General features: G+C 45.5%; 1 protein-coding gene across 2 annotated transcripts; it reads left to right on the top strand.

Moving 5' to 3' along the window:
* Positions 1 to 870: 870 nt before the first annotated feature.
* LOC309577446 (transmembrane protein 182-like) lies at positions 871 to 17,767 on the top strand. Of its 2 annotated transcripts, XR_014226763.1 has the most exons (6): positions 871 to 1,121; positions 3,645 to 3,762; positions 5,708 to 5,806; positions 8,366 to 8,503; positions 15,348 to 15,679; positions 16,417 to 17,767. XR_014226763.1 is itself a non-coding variant. In XM_082289474.1 (5 exons), exons 1-5 carry the CDS (start codon positions 969 to 971, stop codon positions 15,575 to 15,577), a joined length of 738 nt encoding a protein of 245 aa, XP_082145600.1. In that variant the 5' UTR covers positions 872 to 968; the 3' UTR covers positions 15,578 to 17,767. The 2 variants fall into 2 exon arrangements, 1 of the variants encoding a protein (XP_082145600.1); XM_082289474.1 differs by having other exon boundaries at positions 872 to 1,121; positions 15,348 to 17,767.
* Positions 17,768 to 23,271: the final 5,504 nt, after the last annotated feature.

Below are 23,271 nucleotides of genomic sequence, written 5' to 3'. Positions count from 1 at the left end.
TTTCTTCTCCCAGCCTCCTGGCATGTCACAGGAATATAGTTATTGCACTACAGAAATTATAATTTTCCTAGTCTGGCATCCCATTCCTGGCAGTGATCTGCAGCAGATGCTCCAGCAGAAGCCAAAAACATTAGGAAGTAAATGGCAGTGAAATTCCATGCAGGAATGTTCCCAGGAGACACTTCTCCCATGGCAGGCTGGGTGGGTGTGAGGGGTATGGATCCATATAATCCACTTTTCTGTGGCAGGAGGGAGAACATCATTTACAACTGCAGGACACCCCCGGTGTGTCCGTGTGTGCACCTGGTTGGATGCTCCTTGTCCAGCTCCATGTGGACCTGCCTGGTGCAAAGGTGGTGATTGCATCACTTCCAAGAGGGCTGGGATATTTAAGATCTCCCACTGTTTTAATGTTTTTCTTGGATCCCTGAGGTTGCTTTCTGTAAAAGCTGCATCAGAGTTTTGCTCAGAGGAAGAAGGAGACACAAATTCCAGAAGTGCCACCTGTGGGACACAGTGAGAGGTGTCATTGCAGTGCTTGAGGACACCACGGGCTCCATGGTGTGGGGAAAACCTTTGAGTCCACCCCTGCTCATCTGTGCAGAGAGGGTTGGGAAAAGCTCCCCGGTGGCCTGGGAATTCTGCACTCGTGACCCAGAGCCGTGTCCTGAGGGCTCCCAGCTCCACTCCTCCGGCAGGAGCAGCCATGTGTCGCCTTGGACGGCTCCCTGCTCTGCCTCATTAGCTGTTTGTCATGATCCTTAATGCCACAGCTGCTTGCTTGTGCCAGGTCATCTGCTTTTATTAGTCCTGCTCCACCACCCACTGAAACTCACACCAGCCAGGAGATCGTTATCCACATCCAAAAATAGCAATCCTCTGGCCCTGCTCTTCCAGAGACCTGGGAAACTTGGGGGTTTTCCTCGTTTTCTCATTTCCAGTTGTGCTGGTTTCCCCCCTGCTGCCCCATGAAGGCCGGAGCAGCCGCCCTGGCAGCCGGGATCCTCGGAGGCACCGGGGTGTTGCTCTTCCTCATTGCCTTTGGGACGGATTATTGGCTTCTGGCCACGGACACCTGCGCGGTCTTCGAGCATGGGAACAGCACTCTGAGCACCGGAGTGGTGAGCTCTGAAACCTTGTACTCTGAAAGAATTTACCTAAATAATTTCAAATCGAAAATTTTGAAATCTGTGATAATATTTATGCTCAATGAATGTGACCTGTTAATGTAAAACATCAGCCTGCGGTAAAACTTTAAATTCTTTAAAATCCAAACCAGCTTTTCCATAATATTGATTATTTTGACTTGAATAAAGTGTGTCTAGGAAACATTAAGACAGCACCTCTGTAATCTGGCAGATAGGAATATTAGAGAATGAAAGGCAAAAATGTAAGAGCTTTAGTTGTTGACAGCATTTCCCTCTAAAGACAAAAGATATCTCCTGATATTTGCCATTAAAAGATTTCTCCCTCTCTAGGTTCTTCATTTAAAACTAGTTCGTATTTAAAAGTGTGGGGCTTGGCAATCACTTCCATCTGAAGTGATACAGCTGCAGCACAGACACCAAGTAAAAGTGAACATCAGACACAGAGCAGAGCAGATGAGTTCCTGCCCATCCAACCAGTGGCCTGGATATCCTCAGAGTAAGATTTGTATAGGATTTTAGTTAGCAGGAAATGTAATTTTCAAGGGACAGTTTGATATTTTAGTGCTAAGGGCTGGTGTCGCTCATTTATAGATCCCTCAAGCTGGATTTTTGCTGCACTTGCTGTTGTCTAACTCTTCAATGAAATAACAACCAGATCAGTTCCTCGAGCCACCCACTCCCCCGAAATGTTTTTGTGCCAATCAATGTGTGGTTTCCATTACAAAATGACAGGAAGATCCTTGTTGTGTGCAGACTTTTTGTTACTTCAAAGTTCAATCCAATTAGGTTTGATTTTTTTCCTGGTGCGGTGAGTCACCCTGGGTAAGCATCATGATGCCAGCAAGAAATATTTTTCTTTCATTTCAGAATCCCATAATCAAATGTAGGGCACTGTTTGCTTGAGTCATGGTTCCAAGCGACTTTCCCTACTGAAAAGAAAAAAATTATGATGGAAAAAATGCTTGGAGAAGTGAAACAGAAGACGGGGTCTTCAGTTTTGAGCAGCTCAGTAAAGCCCAGGGATGGCAGAGACAGAGAAGTGCCACTTGTTTCTCGTGCTCTTGGGAAGTGACAGTGTTAATTGTTTCACATTTTAGTTGTTTTTTAAAGTGGAGAGAGCAGAGATTGTGCACTGCACGACAAGAATAAGCATCTCAAACATTTCAGAGATGCTCTTGGCCAAGTGTTGGGGAGCCTGACACTGAGGCGGTGACTTCAAAAGCACCAGGCAGAAATAGGAACTGCTCTTACTCTTCCCTCTGAGCTATTTTATTTCTATTTCAGACACTGTTTCTATTATTTCTATTTCTGTTACTGGTTGTGGATAACAGGCTCTGTTTTTACCTTCTCTGCCCTTGCTTAAACTGTCAAATCCTGTCCCTTACAGATAAGGATGGGCTGAGTATCTGGCGAACTCAGTGAAATGTGCCTTGGATGCACCAAGTCAGAGCCACCAGCTGAGGAAGTTTCAGGGCTGAATGGTCCCCTTGTCATAGTCAGGATTTTATCCTGAAAGTAAAAGGAGAATCAGGTCAGAGCTCTGGAAGCTGCCACAACATGATGCATAAAAACATGGCGGTGAGGGAAGTGTGAGATCTCTGGGGAGAACCCAGAGCCCCTTCCAGTGCCTAAAGGGGCTTCAGGAGAGCTGGAAGGTGACTTGGGACAAGGGATGGAGGGACAGGACAAGGGGGCATGGCTTCCAACTGCCAGAGGGATACGGGGGAGAAATTCTTCCCTGTGAGGCCCTGGCACAGGGTGCCCAGAGAAGCTGTGGCTGCCCCTGGACCCCTGGAAGTGTCCAAGGCCAGGTTGGACGGGGCTTGGAGCAACCTGGGATAGGGGAAGGTGTCTCTGTCCACGGCAGGGGGTGGGACTGGATGGGCTTTAAGGTCCCTTCAACCCAAACCAGTCTGTGAGAAGGGTAAGTACCTTTGGCACCTCCCATCTCCTTTCTCTGGTTCACAGGGCCCATTCCTCTACGGACATTCCCCATGCATCATGAAACATAATTTTGTCACAGTCCTGTCTGAGGCAGATAAAACTGGTTTTGAGGATAATTTTAATAAGTTCTTTGGTAAATCTTCCATGACTAAACTTTGCAATATCCTTCCTCCAGGAAAGACCAAAACCTTGTGCTGGCAGGTCTGGTCTGGGGGTTGGAGGAAGGTGTTTGAGGAGTAGAATACACCCAGAAGGCCCAGCTCCCTGACATTCCCATCCAGCTCAGTCCAGCTGGGGTTTAAGGACAGCAGAGAAAGAGGCAAATGGTTTGTGCAGGTCTGCAGGACAGCTTGTTATCACAACATTTCGTAGCTGTGACATGGCAGAAAGTCAAGGACAGCAGCTCCTCCGTGTTCTGCAACCCCTGCAAAACTGACTCAAAAAACAAATGAAAACCCAATAAAAAACTAAATCAATGTCTGTCTAAGCAAAATATACACTGTTTGCACCATGATCTTCCCTGTTTCAGCCTGGACTTTCATTCCTCCCCAGGCTGAAACTCCAACAGAGGTTGGGAAGGAGATCCTCACTTTCCACCACGAGGGTTTCTTCTGGCGGTGCTGGTTCTTCGGCGAGGGCCACCCTGAGACCATCTGGACCTTCTGGTACAGTGAGTACAACACCACCACTCTGTATCCACAGCACTCCCTCACAGTTTAATGGGAAACAAGCATAGGAAGTGCTCCCAGGGATGCAGAGACAGTTTTTATTTCATTTTTGTCATTCTCATCGTCTCTCAAAAGCAAACCTGGGTCACTCTTTTTGTGCCCTTTCTGTGTTGTTTTTTTCTTTTTTTTGACTTGGATTTCGCCCTCAGAGGGTTGTTCACAGAAATGTTGCAGCCTCTTGATGCCATTTAATTTATTGCCTACAAAGCTGTGTGAAGTGGTGGCTTCCACCAGCAAGGAGAGCCCTTCCTTCCTCCCCCTCCCTCCCAATACCTCTTGATGTTTGTGTTCAGCAAAGTTCTGTAAATCTGAGCCCATGCCCTTCCTGGCATTGCTCTTCTGTCCCTGTTTTCTGCCTTCCAGGTGCTTAGCATTCCCAGCTCCCACTGATTTCAGCACTGGGAAGGCTGGAAGTGCACGTGTGGTGTCCCTGGGTGCTCAGGACCAGTGGTGCACCATGGGAGGCCATAAACACATCTGTTTATACTCTTTAAGATCCTGCTGGTTTTAAGGTCATTGAAATTACACTTGAGAATAATCAGAGAGGGATGTAAAATCCTTTATTTTTTGGAAAACACATTCACCTTTCAAAAACAAATTGAAGGAGAAGGTGAAACCTGTTCTGTGACGCCAGTGGGTGCCAACCTGGTGGCCTTTGTGCAGTGAAGGGTTGGCCCAGTGAACCAGGTGCTCCCACAAGGAATAGGAAAGGAGTGAGACCACCCCAGGACATGGCTGGCACCAGCCCTGCTGGCAGCCACAACTCTACAGTAGGATTTGGGATAAAACCCCCCAAATTTTAAATAAGTTCTGCAAAGGCTTTAAACACCACAAAAACCTTGGCTCTGTGCCCACCGAGGCCTCGGTGGAGGATGTTCCTGTGGTTGTGGAGCAGCACAATCACCTCAGAGGGCACTTCTCTGCAAATAATGCAGGTTCCCACACTAAATTTACTCTGCAGTGATTAAAATTTCCAATGACTTCGCTGTCCCCCAGTCCCTGACCTGTTTCCTGTAAAATCTTGCAGGAATAGTTCCCGCCACCGTTCAACTGAACAATGGGAGGTTTTTCACACAGAAAGTTTGTGATAAAAAAGGACAGGCTTGAGACAGGGAGTTTGCTGCTGAATTACATTATATGGAAATACATAATATAATTTTACCTGAAGTAAAATGAGTCACTCTGATAACTGGCAATTTTTTTTTTGCTACTTCTTTAGGTATTTATTATAATAGGATTGATCATGGCAAATTAATTTGCTGCTCTTGTGGATGTAATAATTAATTCAATAGGTATTCCATAGTCAATTTAGCATGAACTAATGTCCACCTATTATAAAGTGCTCCTTTGAGCTGGGGAACATATTTAAATAAGTGGCCAACCATTAATTAATTCATTTAACATTCATTCTATTACTGTTAATCATGATAAGCCTCAGTGGTATTAATATTGATGGGGCACTTCCATTCTAATTGTGCTTTTCCTTCTCACCAGCTGGAGGTCTTGGAAGTACTTTGTTCTGGTACCCAAACACTTTGACCCTTCCAGGTGGTCAGGCACATTCTCTGGAGGAAAACAGCAACGAGAATATTGACACTTTCAGTTGTTCCATCTTTCATGATTTTTGTCCACCTCAGACTCAGGTTATGAAGATGAGAGGATGTGCAAGGAACAGTGTCAGATCTTTCAGAACTCTTATTTCTATTTTTATTTTCCTCTCTAACCAAGATTCATTATCTTTTTTGCCTCCCCAGCATTCTGATGTCACTGAGGGTTCTACAGGTTTTGCACAACAGCACATCACCATCTCAATCCTGTAACTGTGATTCTGCTGGAAATAAAAGCAAACAGGGATTTAATTCTTCTTCTTTTTTTCATCTTTTCCAGCCAGCCAAGCACACCCCAAGTTCTGCATGCATGGCTACCTCTTCCCCATGCCCATTGCTCTCGGACCTTTCCCCCATCCCTCCTACGACACAACTGCAGGTGAGTTTCTTTCCTTCTCCCCCAGCAGCTCCTTTTCCAAGGAATCAGGCAGAGATTTGGGGTGTGTGTCAGTGCTATGGTTCTCCTGTTGTAAATGCACATGGCCAAGCATGGCCAAGACCTTTGGAAAGCTCCTTTACAAACCAGTCCTGCTTGGTTGGCTGCCCCAAGCACACATTGAGATGTTCTCCCACGTTTTCTCTCCTCCAGCCCAGCTGTGCTGGGATGGGCTCTGCTGCCTCCCGCTGGGTGCTCAGCACCTACTCCTATGAGTAAGGCAGGAGGATAAATCTGCTCTCTCCCACCTCCTCACTCACTGGGAAGAGCTGGAGCCAGAAGACCCAAATCCAGTCCAGTGCTGACTTGGTCCCAGAGTCTGGTTTCCTGGGATAGCTCAGGTGTTGAATTGTTGCAAGACAAAATAAACAAGCCCTGGAAAATCAGTTAAAGACCAAATTGTTAGAAAACCCTCGTGACTGACTTATTTTTAATGCACTGAACACTACGCAGTTGGAGAGCTCCCTTTCAACTGGGTCCCTTTTTATTTATGTTTCTCTATATTTTCCGAGTTCTTTAATGAATCAGCTGCTGTTAGGAATTTTAATTTGCTAAATTGGTGGCAGCAGTTAGAATTAATTAAATGATCTTTTTTGAAATGAATTGATTTCTTTAAATAGTGTGCATCAGTCTGCCTTGCCTCCGGGGAAGCAGGGCAGACGTTCTACACAAACAAACATCTTGACCTTTTCCTTAGCCTTTAGCAGTACCTTTTTTTAGTTTTATTTCATTTTTTTTCCTCTATGAGAAATTAATTAAAAAAACCCCAAACCATTGTCAGTAGGAGCATGTGAGGGAGAGCAGCTCGTTTCTTTGGCTGTGCTGTGCAGGATTCCCACCCCGAGGAACGCTCCGCGGTGTCAAATGGATACGGGGGACCTGTGGAGGGAGGAGGAGGAGGAGCTGGTGCAGGATGTGTGGCAAACACGCGGGATAAGCTGTGGGATTGTTTCTGCTTGGGAGAGACGGGCACAGCGTCCAGGTTCTGGATGATCCCGCTGATCAACACGCACTATTTTTTCCGTCCGAAATAAAGGGCACTGGAGGCATCTGTCCCTGCCTGTCAGCCCGGCTATGGAACCCTCCCCAGCTGCCTCCCAGGCGTGTCCCCTGGGACAGTCCCGGCTCGATCTCGATGTTCACAGAGGTCTTTTCTGACCTTAAGGGTTCTGTGAAGATGCCGGGAAGGGGGGGCTGCGCCCGGGGTGCTGCGGGCTCTGCCTGTCCCTGTCACCCCTGGGGACGTGGGGTGGCTCAGCCTCCACATTTTGGGCAGGGCTCCTCCCCTGCCCCAATCCTGTGCAAAGCCCTCGGGGGGAGCAGCCACTTCTGTCGTGAACACCCTTTTCTTTCTAACCAGCCCATCCTCATCTGCAAACGCTGACAAAACAGGAGGCTGTCCAAGGAGAGGGGTCCTCCAGCTATTACCTGCTCCAGAGATAATTCTGCCTTATCTGCATCCTCTTAGGCTCCCTGAGAGAAACGGGTGACGGGAGGTTAAACATGAAAATGAATTCTGTGGTTTTGGAGAGTTCAAGATACTTATCTCTCCCTAAGTGGCTCTCCTGACAAAATGGTTTCAAATGAGGAAAACGCATCTTCTCTGTATCATTTTTCTTTCAAGTGTGTATCATTTCAGCATTACCCACTTGCTCGTGCTTGGCTTAAATCGAACTGGAGCTTCTGGAAAACAACAGGCAGGGCGAGATGTGGTGGTCCAAGGGGTCAGATTAATCAGGGGATGGGGAACAGGGTATCAGAGGGTCTCTGCTGCAAGACCACCACCTTTGGATAAGGTTTATGGCAGTGTCTAGAAGACACTTGGCTACTGGGAGACTTATATTTGTGGGCTACATCCCATCCTGTCCCATCTGGTGGGATGCGATGGACCAAGCTTGCTCGGCTCCGCCTGGGGTGGTTGTACACAACAAAACCCCCAAATTCCTTGGATGGAGAGGCAGCTGCTCCCCGGCCCCGTTCTCTTTCCCGGAGTCAAACAAGGCCACTAATGGGGGAGCTCATGAGCTCCTGTTTTCCCTGCAGTCCTGCCAACAAACACCGCCTTTATTTTAAACCAGGAGCCTGGCACCTTCCCGAAGTGTTAATTAAAGTGGAACAAAGCTGTGGTCTGATTGCACCTCTCCAAATTTTGCTATTTTCTTTCTGTTCTTGCCAAGGTTTTCCACACCCCCTGGCACAGCTAAGAACGGTGTCCTTTCCTCCCACCCCCTTTCGTGGTGTGCTTCCTTGGCAAGCCTTCCCAACCCTTTGGCCTCATTCCAGTTCCATTCTGTAGGGCATGACATTCCCCCTGAACCCGTGGCTGTTCCAGGTGCCCTGGCAAAGCCAGAGCCTCAGCTCTGCCTGTCACAGCAGCGTCACAGGTTGTTGTTTTTACTGTTGCTAAAGCAGGAGTTAAACACAGAATCATTAAGAAAAAGACTTCTGAGGTTGCACAAAGCCTCTTTCCATCTCCTTTCTCTGACTTTGCTCCTGTTGCAGTGTACAGAGGTTTTTGGACGGCGTTCATCCTGCTGGCCGTGGCTGCTGGGCTCGTGGGGGGGCTCCTGCTGGTGTGTGGGGTCCCCTTCTCCAGTCCCCACTCCTACAAAGTCGGGGGAGGATTCCTGCTGCTCTCAGGTGAGGGGATACGGCCGGGGAAGGGTGGCTTTGGAATGGGAGGCAGGTGGGGATGAGGTGCTGCTGTGGGAGATGGGGCTCTGATGGGAGCAGCAAAAGATTTCCCTCTTCCCCAGTGGAATTAAACTCCTGTGAGCTCTGACTAACCTGGGCCAGTGGAAGGTGTCCCTGTCCATGGCCTTTATGATCTTTAAGGCCCCTTCCAAACCAAACCATTCTGTGATTCCATGATTCTATGCTCAGCCAGGCTTTAACAAGATAATCCTTAATCCTGGCAAGGCTGAGATTTTTGAAAATCACTATTTTTTTACTATTCCTCTATGCAACCCTTTTATTTCAGTAAAGGCTGCAGGTGTGTTAAGGCTGGGCAGCATCAGCCCCGCTCAGTTCCCCAAAGTCAGGCTTTGCATTTGGGCTGCTCCTGCCTCTGCTGCTAGCTTTGATAGAGCTGGAAGCCCACAGAGTGATGAAAGGCAAACCCCGTGATCCAAAATGAGAGGGCTGGCTTAAGGAGACCTGAAAAGATGAAACGATGGCACTGCAGGAAAATGAATTAAAAATAGGCATTTATTCATTTTTCCCACTGCTGTTACCAATGATTCTACTGAATTATCACTTGGGCTTTTTCCTTTTCTGTATTTGAGAGGAATAACTGGCTTCAATAGTAGAAATACTTGATTTATACCAGTGACTCAAACTCAGAAAAAAGCTCTTTTATGACTCAAGCAGCCACAGGCTGGAGCTCAGTTGAGCTGCGCCAAGTGAAGAACTTCGTAATGAAATCAGGCTTTTCTCTGAAAAAACACTGCTTAATTGCAGATCCTTCACCAGCTCCTGCTTCCTCATATCTGGCATAAATCAAACATGAGACACTGTCTTTTCTCTCACTTTGGGCTTTGAGTGTGCCCAGATTTGGGGGGCCTGAAAACATTAATGAAAATATCTAACAAGAAAGGTCCTGACACTGACCCATGCCCCCAGGTGCCACATCTACACAACTTTTAAATTCCTCCAGGGATGGTTGTTCTGCCACTGCTCTGGTTAGTCTGTGACAGAGATGGACAATGCTTTCCATGAAGAAATTCCTGCTGCTGTCCAACCTGACCCTCCCCTGGCCCAGCCTGAGGCCGTTCCCTCTCCTCCTGTTCCTCTTCCCTGCGAGCAGAGCCCGATCCCCCCGGCTGCCCCCTCCTGTCAGGGAGTTGTGCAGAGCCACAAGGTCCCCCCTGAGCCTCCTTTGCTCCAGGCTGAGCCCCTTTCCCAGCTCCCTCAGCTGCTCCTGGTGCTCCAGCCCCTTCCCCAGCTCTGTTCCCTTCCCTGGACACACTCCAGCCCCTCAATGTCTCTCTTGTCCTGAGGGTCCCAGGGCTGTCCCCAGCACTGGAGGTGCCCCAGCAGTGCCAGCACAGGGCACAGGTAATGCCCTGGGCCTGCTGGACACACCTCGGCTGGGACAGCCCAGGAGCCATTGGCCTCTTGCCCACCTGGGCACCCCTGGGCTCGTGTCCAGCTGCTGGCACCAGCATCCCCAGGGCCTTTTCCACAAACAGATTCCCAGCCACACTGCCCCAAGCCTGTAGTTTTCTGTGGGGTTGTTGTGATCCCATAATGGATAATAATCCAAGGGCTGTACCATGGCAGGGAGCTTTCTCTTCCCATCTGTAGTCCAGGCTCCCAGAAGGCAGCAGATATCCCTGAGGAGTGGGTCCAGCCTGCACATTGGGCAGAAATATCACAGAAAAGGATGCTAAGTAATACTCAACCATCTTCTTTTTTTTTTTTTTTTTCCATTGTTTTTCCACTTTATTTGACTATTCCTTGATTAAAAGGCTGGGGCTTAGAATGTGACACTTTTTAGAAGAGCTGATTATGCATCACATAAACCTCTTGGCATCAGACAAAGATGCTGCTGTTAAAATTGAAGTTTGTATTAATGCAGCTTCAATCTGAACAGCAATCATTGTTATTAACAGTCATTCGGGGGAACGAGTTCAGCTGGAAGACACTTCCTACTATATTTTCCATTCAAATGATAGCAGAAGGATTCAGTGTTTTTTTCAGCAAAGTTTCCTTAGTGTTTCAACTGATCCTTTTTTTCGGGGGGGCTTATCCTGATCTCAGACCTCTGGATCCTGCTTGGCCCCGGCTTCTGGATGGATTTGGGTTGCATCCCTCCATGGTTATTTTCTCGTTATCCCTTCTAAAAATATTTTGCATAATTGCGCTGAGCAGTAGGAACAATGGATTTAACACAGCCTCAAGTCTCCAGCCATCCCTTTCCTTCGGATAGCGGGATGTGGAGGGATGATGCAGGAGAAAGCGCCTCTTCTCTTCTAATCATGGCCTGCGGGTCAGTGTTAATTAACCTCCCTTGAAGAAATGATCTCTCCTTGAGGAAGTGTGAAAAAGCTGGCAATCTGCAGGGTGGGAATGTGGTCTGGCAGTCGATGGGGAGATGGAGCACCAGGACTGCGGGATGTCCCGGCCTCGAAGGGAACCCTTCACTGGCAGCTTTGTTCTGCCCACGAACGCCCTACTTTTGGGACAGGTCGTGGTTATTCATTGCAAAATGATGTCACTTTTTCTACCAAAAGGCTTTAAAGGCACTATTGGTGCAAATGCATTCCCAGACATTTATGGGTGACCAGCCTGGCATGGTCCTGAGGAGGGTTGTGTGTCTGTCTCAGGGGGAATCTGGCACCGAAGGGCAAGAATTGTTATGGCTCAAGTGGATCCCTTTGGATTTCCCTCTGAGATGCCTTTTATTTACTGTACATTCCAGAGGGCAAATCTGGCTGTGCCAGCTCCCATAACCAATGGACTGCTCCGTGGGAGGCGTTGCTGAGAGCCCTTCCAAAGCACTGGAGGCATTTCTCTGGATTTCCTCCACTGGGTGACTGGAAAGAGCTGGAGCCCATCTGACGTTTGCTGGTGCTGCCTTTGCACATCCACAGCCCCAGCTGAGCAGTTTTCCCTGCCAGCCTGCTCCCAAAAGCACCTGGAATACACAAGCCAAGAGCCAGCATGCTGCTTTCCTTCCAGCATTTGCCATCTTGGAATGAGCTTCAGTGCTTCCAAGGGGTGGCAGATCCTGCCCAGTGCCTGATTGTCCCCTTGTTTCAGTAGTCAGAGTTTGGTTAATTGTCACTACAATGTCACCAAGAGGGCTGGATGAGCTCTCTGCTGCAGCTTCTGGAAGCTCTTTGAGTTGCTGAGACAACTTTCCTCGTGCTCCTTCATTTTTCCTACCTTGTGCTCCTCAGTTTTCTTTTCCTTTGGGCATTTTAGAGACCAGACTTAGAAGTGCAGCACTGGCACAGGTTACCCAAAGAGGCTGTGGATGCCCCATCCCTGGAAGTGTTCCAGGCCAGGTTGGATGGGGCTTGAAGCAACCTGGGATGATGGGTCTTGTCCCTGCCCATGGTGGGACCAACCTGTTCTTCAGTGTGACCCGACAGCATGGAAAAAAAGGCAGATTTCCCAGTCCTGTCAGTTAAAGGGCTGAATTTTTTGCTCAAATTCTGCTTCCCAAATGGAGCTGCTCCACTTTGGCAGTCTCAGGCTCCCCACGTGCAGTGAAGGCTGACAGTTATGGAAGGGCAGCTGAAGGTCATCCCTCCATTTCCTCGTTATTAACATCCTTTAAGAGGAAACGAGTGAGAGAGGAGAACGAGTCAAAGTTCATTATTCTCCTAATTAGCAGATTACACAAAAGTTCAGTAGCTTCCCCAGAATAAGAGTTAAAGATTGAGTTCACTCACCTGTCCCCACAATTAGCAGCTATAAAGGCGTCACAAGGAAATAAAGTGAGAGAAGGGAAAAGCTCCACTTCAATTTACCCACACGGAAAACGCAGGTCCGCTGGGAGAGGGGGATGGAGCTCCGGGCTCCCGGATCTGCAGCTCACAAAGGAGACAGATTTAATACCCCACTGCAATTTTCTGGCAATTAGCCCCTCCCCAGAAGATGCCGTTGACCTCATCAGCCTGGAGATGGAGTTTCACAGTTAATTTTTCCTAGTTCCATTCTAATGAACAGAGGCAAAAGGAGGAGAGGGAGGAGACAAGGGAAGGGATCACTTGGATAATTTTCCAGTGGAGAAAGCACAGGGATGCTGAGATGGGCATGGGGAGGAGGTTTGGTGAGGTCTTCACTTACCCAAACCCAACACACACCCTGTGTCTCAGGTGTGGGTGCCAATGACGGTCTCATTTTTAGGGCAGAAAACAACATTTTTTTTAGTTTTTCATCTTGCTGCCCAAAGCAGGAAGGAATTGGTTTCTACATCCAAAGCTAGCAGGAAACAAAGATGATTTTCTGCTTTCCACTAAAAGCCCCAGAAAGGAGGGAGTAAAGTGAAACCTGTTCAACAGATGAAAAATCCCAAATACAACAGCAAAAAACCAAAAATGCCAAACACTTTGGTAATATGGGAGTGAAACTTCCTGATTTTCTCATGATGAAGACTCTGCTCATGGCTGTAAGTGTGACAAATTCTAGGCAGGTTCAGGGATACTTGTGATTGCTCCAAACAGGGATTTCTGGCTGAGCAGATTTCGGTCAGCTGCCCTTTTTGAGCTCCCACCATCCTTTGGCTGCACCTGCCCTTCTGATTTTCCTTTCCCACCGAGGACATGGTGTAAATCCCAGGGATTCTTCATCGCTCAGCTGTAATTATTCCAGGGAAGAAGGCTGCTTGCTTTACATATTCTTGTCATTTGCCCAGAGTGTGAAAACATTCTTAATTTAGATGCCATGGCCATGCCATCACCTCCAGTACCTGTTTAATAATAAATCCTTCCATACAAGACCTGGAGCTTCTCCTGAGGACAGAGCAGGGGCCAATTCCCATTCCTTATCTCATGAAGAGGTTGAGGATGGCACCACCCACACATGGGACTTCCCACACCGTTCTCAGTAAGAACTGGAAGGTTTTCATCTGATTACTTCAAAAAATGAAACTTAGGCCATCTAAATTGTCCTGGGAGAAATCAGCACAGAATTCCTGGTTATTTAAAGCAAAATTCCAAAGTACTTTTCCATACGCACGTTCTCTGTCCCACTGGGGCTGCGCTTTCATTTGCGTCTCTTATGGTAGGTATTATAAGTTAATGAAATAGAAATTGATCTTTAAAGGAGCACTTTTCAAGGTTCAGTTGCTATCTAATTAATTTAATTTTAAATTACATCGGTAATAAAGACTTAATTGCCTTCTTATCAATACATTGTATTTTGTAAGGGACATGCGACTATTTGAACACGCCATCGTTTTCTTATAGTAGAATAATTGGTATTTTAAGCATACAACTATCATAGTAAGTGTAAAATATTTATTTGTGCACTTAATTTCAAGTGGTATCAAAACCTCAATGAACATGCAAATGTTCCAGCAGCTGCTGTTTAACTCCTCGCCTGCCTCTCCAGGAAAAACAAGGACTCCTCCACGTCAAGGAGAACGGCTGGAATATCAGCATGGGGAGATGTAAAGAGTATTTGTATGGCTACACCAATTTTTGATTGATAGGGTTGCACTTTTTTAGAGCATGGGAAGCAGTTTAGCAAATGTGACAGCTTAGGGTGGGGAACTGCAACTTCTCTCTCATTCTTAGTGAGGACTTTGAAGCCTCTTACCTTCTTGTGAGTCTTATTTTTGTCTCTGAGATGTTTTTATAACCATTATAAACAGAATCACAGTAAAACACAGACGTGTTTTCTCTGACTGAAGATTCAGTAACCTCCCTAAGCAGATAAATCAATGTCAAGCTTTACTCCTTTCCTTAGTACAAGAGCTGGATTTTGGAGTGTATAAGCTGCCAGGAAGAATAATTAAATACACCACAACTACCTTTGATTTAAAAATGGCAAGGGGAGAAATTAAATCCTGCAGAAGCCACAACACAGCCACAGAACTGTGTGGTAACTTGTCAACTAAATTAATTTCGAGCTGTTCACTTCAACCATAAAAATAATATAAGCTGTAATGTATTTCTTTCATATATGTGTGTGTGTGTATATCTATATGTTATACAGCGCCATTTAAAAATAGCAGCTTCTACCTGTGAAGTAGGAAGATCAGATATTTCTGAACTGCTTTCAGACCTGTCATCACACCATCACTGTTTAGCTTTAATGGATGTTGAGTTTAAAATGCAACATAGATATATATTTCTAATGATACACAGTAAATGAGATTTGTGCCACTCTAATTTTTGTCACCTGCTTTGAGCCCTGTGGTATAAGCTGCTTATTATTCTTGTTGTTATTCTGGTATTTAGTAGCCCACCTAAGATTAATATGTCATGGCTGTGTCCCTTTCCCACTCCATAACGTGTTGGCCCGGCAGGCTCTGCTTGCTCTGGGGGTGGCAGGTTCAGTGGCAGAATTTTGCCATCATCAGGATTGATTCCTGGTAGGAATTGGCTATGACACTGCTTGGAAGGGTAGATACAAAAAAGGAAGAAGTCTTGGTGTCTCCTCATTCATCTCTGAGTGGAAAAGGTGCAGCATTCCACCTTTGAGAGAGGAACGCAGGTCCCTGCTGGGAACATCAGCCCTGCTCCGCTGGTTTCTCCATGGCCGTATCCCGTTGGAGCAGAGCCTTCAGAAGTGCTGGTGATCAAAGCACAAGGTGTCAGAGGGCAGGAACTGATCACTGTGGTGTGGGGCTCTCCCATGGCGAGTGGCCTCGGCTTCCACAGGAACCTGCAGAGCAACATCAGGAGCAACAATTCTGCAACACAAAGTTTTGGTGGAGAGCATGGATGAGAAGCTGCTGTGATCTTTTCTCACCTTTATTCCTGTATTTCCTGCACAGAGAATAACTCAGTTTTCTCTCTCTTCCCAGGAGGTTTGTTTCTCCTGCTCGTGTTTCTCTTTGTGATGTGGAAGGAGTTTGCAGCTGACTTTCAGAAGTACATCCTCCTGGAGAGGAGCGAGAAGTGCCTGGATGATGTCCCTGTGCACGTCTACTATGGGTGGTCCTTCATGTTTGCTGCTGCTGGGGTGCCCCTGGTGTTACTCTCTGGACTCCTCTTCTTCCTGGTGGGCAGAGACATTATGGATTCCCTGCAGTAAGACAAATGTGGAGAAGGCTTTGAGAAAATTGGTGATGCTCCTTGTAAAGAAACGCGCCCAAATTCTGAGGACTTGATAATTTTTGTAGCTATAATTATCAGGGTAGGTTACACTCACTGTTATGGGGAGGCAGGGATGGAGAACTGAGCATCCATAGAATCCCAGGATGGTTTAGTTGGAAGAGACCTTAAAACCCCTCCCATTCCACCCTCTGCCATGGGCAGGGACACCTTCCCCTATCCCATGTTGCTCCAAGCCCCGTCCAAACTGGCCTTGGACACTTCTAGGTTTGGGGCAGCCACATCCTCTCTGGGCACCCTGTGCCAGGGCCTCCCCACCCTCACAGCCAGGAATTCCTTCCCAAAATTCCATCTGACCCTGCCCTCTGGCAGTGGGAAGCCATTCCCCCTTGTCCTGTCCCTCCATCTCTTGTCCCAAGTCCCTCTCCCGCTCTCTTGAAGCCCCTTTGGGCACTGGAAGGCTCTCCCCAGAGCCTTCTCCAGATGAGCACCCCCAGCTCTCCCAGCCTGGCTCCAGAGCAGAGGTGTCCAGAGCACTGCCCATCCCAAACCAGCCTCAGCTGAACATCCAGCTCCAGCCTTTTTCCACTTTGGAGATATTTCAAGCACGTTTGTCGGGTTTGCACCAGTTTTCTCTGCAGTCCAAGGGAAAGCAGCTCTCTGTCAGCAGAGCTCCACATCCATATTCAGCAGAGCTGGAGCTTTACAGCATTCCCAGCATCCTGGTTTCTTGTAAAAGGAAATCGAATCTGGCTGTGATGGTGCAAGCAATAATGTCTATTTCTAAAAAGCAATTAAGGATGATTTTTTTTTTCTTAGCTGGCTCTAATTGACGTCAAAGGACAACCATTTTAATGGGATGTCGGGAAACATGAGAAACTTTTTTCTTCCTTAAAAGCCCTGATTCTGAAGATACAAATATACCTGGACCTAAGCTAACTTTCATTAAGGGAATAAACCAATTTCTGTGGCTTGAAACATAACATGAATTAATTAGTATTTCTTTACAGCAATGCTTTACTCTGCATTTAATATTTTCCCTGGATGCAGTTTTGTAGGGACTCCCAACCCAAAAACTGAAAAATTATTCTGGTTGAAGGAAAAGGAGGGGGACAAGGGCATGATACTGTGATATCACCTTGGGTTGTGCCTGTGCCCCATCAGTTCTTCAAGTGGAAATTTCTCACTATAAGTTTATTTTGAATAATTTTTGTCATTACTCTGAATTGAATATTTTCCCTAGACACAGTTTTGGGAAGTTTCTCAACCGAAAAACTGAATGATGGTGGGAGCTGGGGGAATGGGAGTGGGGACAATAGCATTGGTATTTTTTTGGCTTTGTTTTGGTCAATGCTGTCAGGCAGCTCAGCTGGGACCTTGTTGTATTCTACGGACACCTCACAAGAGTCAGATCCAAAAAGACAGATTCTATAACATTTATATACATTTAAATTCTTGCAGTGGCTCAGGTGATTGGCTGATGTGGCAGTGACCCTACCAAGAGCAATCCCCTCCTAATTCTCCACCAAACTATCCGGGTACTGGGGCTGAAATAATTTATCCTGAATGTGCAGAGCTTTGTAAAGACACTTGAGGAATGACAGAGATTTGATCTCGTCATGTTTTCCGGGCTGGAGCGTGGTGCTTTGAAGTAGTTTGTTGGGTCCTTGCTTGCTGAAATCATTTGCATAAATTTTAAATCAAACTTCTCAGATGCGCCGTTCTCGTGGATGTCAGAGTTTGTGCTCAACTCACATCTCCTGAGCTTTATGTCACACTATTGACTCAGTGCAGTTAATTAATAATGGAATGTAAATCTCTGCTAGGAAGCGCTGAAGATTGTTGGCAGTGTAAAAATGTTTGTTAATGCTCTTCCTAAAATATTATTCAAGTCTGGCGTTTCTTTCCTTTCGGAGCAAGTTCTAATTATTCTTTTACAAGATTCATGGCATACACAGAGTGAGAAATTGTAATTCCCCCATGTAAAGATTAGTTCTTTCATATGAATAACAGGCTTGGCCTACAGTTCTTAAGCAATATCCACACTGTTTTCCCTTAATAGAAATTTTGTTTGAATAGAATTGGGATATGCAGGTAAAAATCGTGGTTTTTTTCCCAGTGAATGGATGTTTCATGACATTCCCAAATACACAGAAATTTTAGTGTTTTATTTGGCTGTTCTAAACTGGGGTTTTTTCCTGATTCTCCTTGGGTTATGCCTCAGTTCTTCAAGGGATAATTTCTCACTATAAATTCCCTTTGAATAATTTTTGTCATTTAATTATCTATTCAATGTGGAGATGAACACTTATGGTCACAGAGAATAAAAGTATATAATCCAGGAGCAGAAGAGGTCAAGATTTACAGTCACTTGCCTTTCACTGATCCCATAAAACAATCCAAGCATGCAGAAATGATGATCCCATAAGAGACACCAGGGCAGAAGAATGAGAATGCAGCAAGAAATCCATCAGACTTATTGATATCTGTGAAGCTGAGGATCCCTGAAGTTGTGAATATAGAAGTGAGTTTTATATTATGGAATGAAATATTTATTAACTTTCTCCATCTGTTCTTTAAAAAATTTAGTTTGATGTCATCAAGGCATTTATGGAATACATTTACCTTAATCATGCATTCGTGCCTTAGAGAGTAAAGCATCCCTGGAGACTTCCTCTTTCTGGATCAGCTCTAGAACATGCAATAGTTTAAAATTCCATCATTCTTTGGAAGGAAACCACATGGCTTTGAATCATTCTTGAACAGAAGGTGTTTTATCTTGAATGGTATTGAGCACACTCCACTTGTTGTCTGGTATTGAGTTTTTTGGGTAACCTCATCAAATCTCTGGATCTTCTGCAGGTTTGGAAAATCTCTCAATATTAGATATATATCTAATAGTCACGACAATAAGAAAGAATCAGACTGTAGAGTTGCATAATCAAAGCAATTAATTCCTCCATTAAAATTCTGTGTTTATTGCCAGCACAAGGCCAAACACACCATTTTGATGGATTAAAGAGTCCAATTCCTTTGCTCTCAAGTTTCTTGTGGCAAGCATAACTCAAGCAGACAAAATTTGCTGTGAGAGTCATCATTTCTGTAGGAGAAATTTCAAAAAAGAAACTCATTGGCTCAGTGGTGGAGATGGAAATTGCAGAAACCACGGTTGCTTTCATCTGTTGAATGTGAAGTTTGATGAAAGGATATTATAGAGTAGTGACAAGGACCTAATTCTGATCCAAGTTTTGTCATTATAAATCATGAGTAATTCCAAAGGCTGCAGCAGACCCTTATCACTGCTAAACATCTGTAAGTCAGATCAGAACCGGGACTAATAAATACATTCAAAATGCATAATTAAAACAGTGATTTCACATCACTCTGATGAATTTTAGTCAAGGATTTCTTCAAGGATGCTTTTCTCACATTAGCATTTGATGTTAGTAAGCAATGAATAATTCCATTTTTTCTTTCCAACATCTGGGACACTTCCTGCTTTATTTGCTACTTACTGAGCACTCTGCAGGAAATATTAATGAATCCTGGGTGTTGAAACGCGGGCCCTGTGGATCGTGCTCAGGAGGCAGCCTTACGTAGGAGAGGAGAGGTGTCTTGAGATTAAGAGCTTGATTTTGGTGAAAGATATTGGGAGATTTGCCAAACCTGAGGGAGACACAGGGATTTGGGGAGGTTACCCACAAGTCCCTATACCACCTTTTTTCATGCCATGGAGCTCTTCCCTGAGCTCTTCCCTCATTCCAAAGAGACAACAAAAAATAATAAAAGTCTTTCCCCTTGGTCAGATCAGCTCTTTCTCCAGTGATTCTGAAAGCCAACACCCAAGGATGCCCCAAGACTGCCTTGCCCAGCTGCTTTCTCACACCTCCGAGGATGGGAGGTTTCTGTCTTTCTTGGGAAAGGATGAAGTTCTGTGTTTGGAGAGCTCTACTGGCCCTTCAGAGCAACCTGCGGAGGAGATCTGAGCTCCTGAGCACCAGGAGAGCTTCCAAAGGAGGAATTGGACATTCTTCTGTATTAATGTGGAGTGACTTTGGAGGTTCAGCGTCTGACCAGGGGGGTGAAAACACCCTCTGCCATGGAGAACAGGTAAATTGGAACTTACCTGCCTTCATTCCAGCTGGGTGTGGAACAGCCCCTCTGGGATTTATTACAGACCTTCCCAATGTTTCTTTTTTGTCTAGAAATATCCATCTTATCTGGTCAGGTGGTTTTTTGACCTTGGTCAGACACATTCCTGCTGCCTTGGTGGCTCCTGTAACAAAATGTGAGTGTGCAGAGCCAGGATCCCACCTGAGCTGCTCCCCAAAGGTCCCTGCATGATGCAGGCATTGCTGGGGATCCTTGTCCCCACAGTGCCCCCAAAACACGCCGGAAAAGGGAAGTGCTGGGGTGTTACAGCCCTGTGGAAGATGCCCACGGCCCCTTCCTGCACTAGTCCCCCTCTTGCTGGCTCAGCACCTCCTGAAGTGCCCCTTGTCCCTCAGACAGTGCTGGGGGAAGGCTGGGGGGAGAGGGCACAGATGTGGTGCAGCAAATGAAGGCACAAACCAAATTAAAATAAATGGGGAAAGGGGAGCAGGCTCCATGCTCAGAGCACGGGGCTGTGCATTACGGCAGGATTAAGCCATATCAGGCAGAGTCCCTTTTACAAGAGTGCACAGCACCTCAATCCCAGAATCAATAAGCTGTACATGCTGCAGCACAAAGAGCTCTTATCTGCAATACCACTTTGAATTTAGTGAATTTATTTAATCCCTGATGCCTGCAGAGTATCAGTCCTGTCTTCTGGGTTAATTTATTTATTCCGGTGGTGTATTTTTAGTCTTTCAAGTCCTTGACATTTGAGAAACAGATTTTTTTTCCCCCCTCGTTTCCTAAAAACATCTGAATTGGAAAAAAATTATATACAGAAATGTATTTTTTTTCCTAATTCATTTACCACTTTTCCTTTTGGGAGCCAAGAGAAATACAGTATCAATACTAATAACCATAAAAGGAATGGATTGGGAAAGGTTCCTTTTCCCCCTGCTTGGCAGGGCCTGTTTCTAAATCAATGCTGGACATTCACTGATCTTCTCTCTTCCTTCTCATCTTTTTTTTTTTTTCCTACAAGTATTCTCTCCTCCTCTCTAAATTAAAAAAAAAAAACCCACACCTTTTTTTGAGATAAAGCCAAGATTCTGTGCTGCATTCAGTTTGGGAATTGTCAGGAGGGCAGGTGACGCTCTTATCTCCTGGAACCTGATATTTCCAGGTGGTAGATGAACCCTTGGCTCAACCCAAAAGAACCAGTGGGTTAAAGAGCAGGACTACTGTTAAAAAGAAATACCAAAGGAAAAAATGGTCTGGCAGGTACTAAACATTTGGTTATGGAAGAGTAGATTGAAGCTTTATAAACTTCAGGTCTGCAAAGAAGGAAGAAGTCTCACCTGACCTTGGCTGAGTCAAGGATAACTCCAGGAAATCTGGAAAAATTAAAAATAAAGTAGCATGAAGGGTGATTGTTTGAAAAAACAGAGGGTTTATTTTATATTCCTTACCTATTTATTCTCCCTATCCATTACCCAGTATTTGCTTGTGTTTACATCAAGAGAAGCAACAAACACTGAGCAGGAGAAGCCTTTCCTAGAACAGGGACTCTGCAAAAATATATTACATGTCCTTAAAAATAACTCTGTAGAGTCACAGGAAATAATTGTTTTTCCATTTCAGATGTTGTAGGAATTTTTTTGTATTTTCTTCTATTTAAAAAGCAGTCCATGGGAGAAGATGTTCAGCAAACTATCAGTGCTCGAATAACATTGGCTGAACTGGCTGATTTAAGCTTTTAATATTAATTAAACCTCAGTGGTTACAAGCTGGAATAATTTCAGTGCATGGCGAATAAATGCGGCTTGTTCTGAAACAGAGGCATCAACTTTTGGGCATCCCTGCCCCTCAAAATAAGGGAAATGTTACAATTTAAGCAAATCAACTTCAAAATTGGTCCTGCTGGGTGTTGAGGTGGAGATTTTGAAATGCAGGCAGAGGTGCTGCCTCTCAAATGACAAGCAAGGTCATTACATGAGCCAAATAATTAGCTCCAAAATCCAACCAGTAATCAAATGTAATCAAATTTAGTGCAGGGCTCTTGCATCACATCCCCCAGATAAACTCAGGGGGTTGTATCAGCTGCCCTGTGGGGATGGGCATCCTCAGCCCCTTGGCTCCTGGTGCTCCCATGGTTTTTTGGTGGCATTATTTCCTCTGAGGGAATCCTGGTGCTGGGAGAGTGAATGACTCCTATTGGCACTAAAAAAAACGTTTTGGTCCTTCTGAAGGTCAAATCATTTCATCTGCACCTTCAGGATGGTGCTGATGAAGGCTGGGAAGCATCTTAGAGGCGCTCTCAAGGTGGTTTTTTCCTTCAATTTTGTTCTGCAAGCCAAGATCCCGTCCCTGTTTTCCCACCTGCCTTGTGAAACCCCCGTTATCCGAACCCAAACACAGGCAGACACTCTTTGCACATTAAATATCTGTAAAATAACTGGTTCTCTCTGAGGAGAGACTCTTCCTGTGCCACAAACACTTCAAAGGCTTCAAAGCAGAGGTGCCTGCAGCGAGGGCTGAAGCTGAGAGCACAAGTGCCCGTTTCAGCTGACACCAGAGGTTTCAGGCTCTTAGGGCATAAAGCACTTTTCACTCAGTTTAAATTAATTTAATTGGAAAAAAAATTGAAGGAGAAATAACTCGAGACATTTTTGAAGGTGGGGGGTTTTTTGTGTGCGTGTGATTTTTGTTTTTAAAGCAGAAAATGCTGTTTTGAGATTAAACCTGTTTTTAAGCAGATATTTTTAAATGAAAATATCTTCAGTGATTAAGAAAGGACTGCAGAGACCTTCCCTTTGCAGCCATCTTAGAGGAGTGTTTCTGCTTTCTCTTGCTTTGCTGTTGCTCAAAGGATGTTCCAGCTCCAGGGCGAGCAGCAGCTCCAGGCTTTCGTTCTGCTGCCCCTTCTCTCAGTTAATGCATTGGTTCTGCAGGCAAAAAAAGACATTTTTAGTATTCCAGAAGCCAAAAGGCTGTCTGCTGGATGGAAGGATTTGCTGCACATCCCAGGCAGGAGATGCAAATCCAGTTTTATACTGGGAATGCAGCACCCTGTGCCCGGCACCCTCCTGCACTCCTGCCCAGGGGAGGCTGACACAGAGAGAGGACATTCTGCTTTTGTGTTTTTACAATTTGTTTTTTGTGGAAATACCTTGGTTTTGATATTCTTGGCATGGGAATCTTCTTACATTTTTAAATGTATTTATTTATCTGCTCACTCAGAGGTAGCTCTTACACGATCCATACTTCAGCAAAGAACACACGAGGTTTGGGAGCATTTTCTGGTGCTTGCTGGTGTTTTCAGGTTGTTGCAAGAATGTGAGTGGGGTTTGGATGCTTTGTGGTGGAACAGGTAAAGATCTCCTTGGGATATGTGGCTGCTCGGAGCTCAGGCAGGGCAGAGGATTCCCTGAACTAGCCAAACGTAACTCTTAGAAGATGGAGAGGGTCTCTGGCATCTTAATAATTTAAAATAAAAATGTATTAAATACATATATATTTAATATAAATAAACATGTAGGTGTCTCTAGAGATTAAAAAGTATTTATTTAAATAAAAATA

Source organism: Coloeus monedula, assembly GCF_965178545.1.
Source record: "Coloeus monedula genome assembly, chromosome: 12".
Lineage (NCBI taxonomy): Eukaryota > Metazoa > Chordata > Aves > Passeriformes > Corvidae > Coloeus > Coloeus monedula.
This window is presented reverse-complemented; position numbering and strand designations above follow the sequence as displayed.

Bases quoted from the DNA above. Each gene is read 5' to 3' on its own strand.
- LOC309577446 (XM_082289474.1), top strand. From the start codon at position 969: ATGAAGGCCGGAGCAGCCGCCCTGGCAGCCGGGATCCTCGGAGGCACC. The intron at 1,122-3,644 runs GTGAGCTCTGAA...ATTCCTCCCCAG, and splicing joins GCACTCTGAGCACCGGAGTG to GCTGAAACTCCAACAGAGGT. The intron at 8,504-15,347 runs GTGAGGGGATAC...CTCTCTTCCCAG, and splicing joins AGGATTCCTGCTGCTCTCAG to GAGGTTTGTTTCTCCTGCTC.